Source organism: Salvelinus namaycush, chromosome 36 (assembly GCF_016432855.1).
Source record: "Salvelinus namaycush isolate Seneca chromosome 36, SaNama_1.0, whole genome shotgun sequence".
NCBI lineage: Eukaryota > Metazoa > Chordata > Actinopteri > Salmoniformes > Salmonidae > Salvelinus > Salvelinus namaycush.
Window position 1 is genome coordinate 16,153,414 of NC_052342.1, and position 5,785 is coordinate 16,159,198.

Genomic DNA, 5,785 nt, shown 5'->3' on the forward strand with positions numbered 1-5,785 from the left:
AGAGGCACTGTGTTTGAAGGTAGGCCTTGAAATACATCCACAGGTACACCTCCAATTGACTCAAATTATGTCAATTAGCCTATCAGAAGCTTCTAAAGCCATGACATCATTTTCTGGAATTTTCCAAGCTGTTTAAAGGCACAGTCAACTTAGTGTATGTAAACTTCTGACCCAATGGAATTGTGATACAGTGAATTATAAGTGAAATAATCTGTCTGTAAACAATTGTTGGAAAAAGAACTTGTGTCATGCACAAAGTAGATGTCCTAACCGACTTGCCAGAACTATAGTTTGTTAACAAGAAATTTGTGGAGTGGTTGAAAAACGAGTTTTAATGACTCCAACCTAAGTGTATGTAAACTTCCGACTTCAACTTTAAGAATTCAGACCATTTGCTATGAGACTCGAAATTGAGCTCAGGTGCATCCTGTTTCCATTGATCATCCTTGAGATGTTTCTACAACTTGCCTACACACTTGTCTATATAAAGTCCCACAGTTGACAGTACATGTCAGAGCAAACAACAAGCAATGAGGTCGAAGAAAGAGTTCCGAGACAGGATTGTGTCGAGGCACAGATATGGGGAAGGGTACCAAAACATTTCTGCAACATTGAAGGTCCCTAAGAACACAGTGGCCTCCATCATTCTTAAATGGAAGAAGTTTGGAACCACCAAGACTCTTCCTAGAGCTGGCCAACCTGAGTAATTGGGGGTGAAGGGCCATGGTCAGGGAGGTGAACAAGAACCCAATTGTCACTCTGACAGAGCTCCAGAGTTCCTTTGTGGAGATGGGGGAACCTTCCAGAAGGGCAACCATCTCTGCACCAATCCACCAGTCAGGCCTTTGTGATAGAGTGGCCAGACGGAAGCCACTCTTCAGTAAAAAGCATATGACAGCCCGCTTGGAGTTCTCCAAAAGGCACATAAAGGACTCAGACCATGAGAAACAAGATTCTCTGGTCTGATGAAGCCAAGATTGAACTCTAAGGGCCGGAATGCCAAGTGTCACGTCTGGAGGAAACCTGGCACCATCCCTACGGTAAAGCATGGTGGTGGCAGCATCATGCTGTGGGGATGTTTTTCAGCTTCGGGACAAGTCTCTGAATATTCTTGAGTGGGCCAGCCAGAGCCCAGACTTGAACCTGATCGAACATCTCTGGAGAGACCTGAAAATAGCAGTTCAGCGACGCTCCCCATCCAACCTGACAGAGCTTGAGAGGATCTGCAGAGAAGAATGGGAGAAACTCACCAAATACAGGTGTGCCAAACTTGTTGCGTTATACCTAGGGAGACTCGAGGCTGTAATCACTGCCAAAGGTGCTTCAACAAAGTACTGAATAAAGGGTCTGAATACTTATGTAAATGTGGTTTCATTTTTTTCATAAGTTTGCAAAAATGTCTAAAAACCTGTTTTTGGTTTGTCATTATGAGATATTGTGTGTAGATTGATGAGGGGGAAAAAACAATTTAATAAATTTTAGAATAAGGCCGTAACAAAATGTGGAAAAAGTGAAGGGGTCTGAATACTTTACGAATGTACTGTATAGGACCTTGAATAGAGAAATCACAGAATTTAAAATGTTGACGGAATTGAGTCAACATTTTAAGAGTATTGACAACAATTGGATTGGATGTGTAGGGCGAAGCTGTAAGTGGAAATTGGAGGTGACTAAAGCTGACAAAGAGGAAGAGAAACAGGAGTTGGCCTCCGCGTGACACCAGTCAGTTTCTGGGGTGCGAAGCCAGTAAACAATATTTTGTATTTTCGCTGTCCATTAATAATGCATACAGTTATGAAGGGCTAGTCCTCCATGTGTTTTCTCTCTCTGGAGGAATGCTTTACGTGTTGTTGGACTCCCACCGCCCCATAAAAAAAGTTACGCTTATCTACTCCATCAACTCCATTGTGTCCTCCTCCCAGAGCGCTAAGAACCTTGGCGTGATCCTGGACAACACCCTGTCGTTCTCAACTAACATCAAGGCGGTGGCCCGTTCCTGTAGGTTCATGCTCTACAACATCCGCAGAGTACGACCCTGCCTCACACAGGAAGCGGCGCAGGTCCTAATCCAGGCACTTGTCATCTCCCGTCTGGATTACTGCAACTCGCTGTTGGCTGGGCTCCCTGCCTGTGCCATTAAACCCCTACAACTCATCCAGAACGCCGCAGCCCATCTGGTGTTCAACCTTCCCAAGTTCTCTCACGTCACCCCGCTCCTCCGCTCTCTCCACTGGCTTCCAGTTGAAGCTCGCATCCGCTACAAGACCATGGTGCTTGCCTACGGAGCTGTGAGGGGAACGGCACCTCAGTACCTCCAGGCTCTGATCAGGCCCTACACCCAAACAAGGGCACTGCGTTCATCCACCTCTGGCCTGCTCGCCTCCCTACCACTGAGGAAGTACAGTTCCCGCTCAGCCCGCTCAGCCCAGTCAAAACTGTTCGCTGCTCTGGCCCCCCAATGGTGGAACAAACTCCCTCACGACGCCAGGACAGCGGAGTCAATCACCACCTTCCGGAGACACCTGAAACCCCACCTCTTTAAGGAATACCTAGGATAGGATAAAGTAATCCTTCTCACCCCCCCCCCCCCCCCCCTTAAAAGATTTAGATGCACTATTGTAAAGTGGCTGTTCCACTGGATGTCATAAGGTGAATGCACCAATTTGTAAGTCGCTCTGGATAAGAGCGTCTGCTAAATTACTTAAATGTAAATGTAAATGTATCTACTAAAGTGATAAAAGACTTGGGTAGAAAAAGAGGGAGACATTGGAACAAATACAGAAATCTGGGCAATACATTCATCTTGACACAATTTATTAGCTAAAGTCAAATGGAGAATACTCCATCTCTGAAAGTCCAGTTTAAGTTTGCTAATCAGGGGAATAAAGTTATCATCATGGAGGGAAGACAAGGTACGGGTGATATTGATCCCTAAATATTGATCCCAAGCCAGACTTGGACATACGAAATGGAATAGTTTCCCGTGGAATGTGTAAAGCTAATTAATTAATAGGAAAACATTAACTTTTTGAGAAATGAAATTTAAAACTAGAAAACACACCAAACCTACGCAGTATGTCCACTATATCAGGGACACACACTTCAGAGTCTGAGACATATAAAAGCAAGTTATCTGCATACAAGAACACGTTGTGTTCCAGTCCCCATCTATAGATACCATGTATTGAGGGTGTGGCCTTTAGCATAATAAAAGGAGTGTCTATCGCAAGGGCAGATAACAGAGGGGTCATTGGACATTATTGGCGTTTGGCCCTTGATAAGGTGAAATACTGTGAACAAAGTTTATTTGTAAGTGCTGATGCCTTGAGTGATGAGTACAACAGTCGGACACAGGAAATGAAGTTTGCACCAAAGCCAAATGTTCCCCGTACAGAGCATAAATATTCACATTCTACCCTGTCAAATGCCTTCTCCGCATCTAAAGAGATATTTACTGCAGGAGAGTGTATGACATTACGCAGACGTTGAATGTTAGATAAGGAGTGGTGGCCCTTAATAGACCCATTCTGAGCCGTTGAGATGATGTCTGTTATAGTGCTCTATTCGAGAGGTGAGCAATTTCACTCCAATTTTTACATCTGCATTTAACAGTGAGATCGGTCTGTATGAGGCACACTCAGATGCATCTTTGCCGGGTTTTAACAAAAGCATGTCGACGCCTCTCTCAGGATTTGGGGTAAAACCACCCTGGTCCAGGGCATTTTCAAACATTACAAGCAGGAGGGGTGCCAGTTTGGAAGAAAACTTATTGTAGAATTCGATTGGGTAGCCATTTGGGCTAGGGGATTTCCCACTTTGCATTGCTGTAATTTAATTAAGAATCTCCTCTAACTGCAAAGGTTGATCAACTTCCTCTCTCTTCTCTGTACTAAATGGTAGGAGTTTCCAAATTGTCAAGAAAATCATTCAAAATGTTATTGTTTTCAGGTGATTCTGATGTGTAAAGATCTTAATTAAATGTTTTGAAAGTGTTATTCATCTCAGTGGGACTAACTGTTAAAACACCCAAGGTGTTGTGAATTTGAGGGATCAGCTGTGAGGCAGATTTGCACTTGAGTTGATGAGCTAGAAGTCGACCAGCCTTTTCTCCATGCTCGTAACAAAACGGCGCGTGCGGAGTAGCTGCTGTTCAGCCTTATCTGTGGATAATTATACTGAGTTTGAAGCCTATCTCTGTAAAGTTCTGGTGATGGAGGGGCGGAGTATTGTTAGTCTAATTCCAGAATGGCGTCGTTGTTTATTGAGTGTTTCCCAAAGTGTAGATGGAAAATGTAATCTGTTATTTGTCTCAATAAAGACATCAATTGCATTCGATAGAACGGTGCTGAATGAATTGTTCGAAAGTACAGATGAGTTAAGTCTCCATGCCCCCCATCTTAACTTAACTCATCTTTACTTTCGAACAATTCATTCTGCACCGTTCTATCGAATGCAATTGATGTCTTTATTGAGACAAATAACAGATTGGCATGGCATTAAGCATGGCATTGTTTATTAATCAGAAACAACTGCAAAGTCCTTCCTCATCATGAGTCACGACTGAGCTGAGCCAAATTGTCTTTTTGACATTCACTTGCCTGAGCCACGGAGCAAATAAAAATAGGGGGTGCAAACGTGTTTTTTTTTACCAGAAATGTTTTGAGTTAGTCTGTATTATATATATATATATTATAAATATATATATATATATATATATATACAGTATAAACAATTTTATAAATGGTATAATTACGTGATATGATTGAATTTGGAAACCCGCTTCCCCCTTTCACCCCAAGATAAATGGTTTTGACAACTGAAGTTTGTCTTCACTACTACACTGCTTTGATTGGGGCAGCTAGAAACCACAAGTATCCTATAATGAAAAGGCACCCGTGAAATAAAATTCAAGGAACTTTTTTAAATCGATTTTGTTGTGCTGTTGTTACATTTGTATTGCTGTTTCGTGTCCGGTGTGCATCATGAGAGGTCATTGTTGTAGCCTATACTTCACTTCCCCTGTGAGAACCACGAACACAGACTGACTTGGGTTTACTGCAGCCGAAAGGTCTGCCAGCAGCCTACAAAAGGCCATTACAATGTAGAAAAACATATCTCTAGCCCAAACTGTTCAATAATTATCCATATTACCGGAGCTTCATCTGATTCTTTCTAATTATTTCTATGGCGGCTTCTCAGCCGCATTTTATGGAAGATGCAAAAATCTTTGAGATAACAATAGATGGCAAAGTCAAAGATACTGGTTTCCCCTAAATGCTTACCTATGACAACTCCAGCTCAAGAACCAGCCATAGCCTAGCCAGCTGGCTAATCTTTTGAATAAGGTGTAGTAAAAAGAAACAGCAACAACAGATAACATTAGCTAGCTAGAAAAGGTTAGCATGCTAGCTAGCTACACTTGACAGCTGGCAGTTTCCTATTTGTTGTCGTTTCTTCACTCCATGTGGAAATCACAAATTTGTGAATATATTAGGAGCACTGAGGTAACCTGCCACTTTCTTCGAAGGTGGAACCTAAACGAGAATTTCCGCTCTAGGATAGGAATTACATTGAAATAGGGACGGCATTTCCCTCTGGTTTGCACCTTTAAAAACAATGTGATTATTGTAATACCAATACCATTCTAATATATTACATCAAGAAACTTGTGAGAACCTTTGTTTTTATATTACTTTGAGGTATTAACAGACACTAGTAAATATTCATGTAACATTATTAAGTACTACTTTCTTACAGAGAAACAAACATACAAGCAGACTTGAGT

At 42.1% G+C, this 5,785-nt stretch overlaps 1 protein-coding gene across 1 annotated transcript; it reads left to right on the forward strand.

Moving 5' to 3' along the window:
- Positions 1-1,835: 1,835 nt before the first annotated feature.
- On the forward strand, positions 1,836-2,558 carry LOC120030269. The gene has a single exon (XM_038975610.1). It carries the CDS (start codon positions 1,836-1,838, stop codon positions 2,556-2,558), a length of 723 nt encoding a protein of 240 aa, XP_038831538.1.
- Positions 2,559-5,785: the final 3,227 nt, after the last annotated feature.

Bases quoted from the DNA above. Each gene is read 5' to 3' on its own strand.
- LOC120030269 (XM_038975610.1), top strand. From the start codon at position 1,836: ATGCTTTACGTGTTGTTGGACTCCCACCGCCCCATAAAAAAAGTTACG.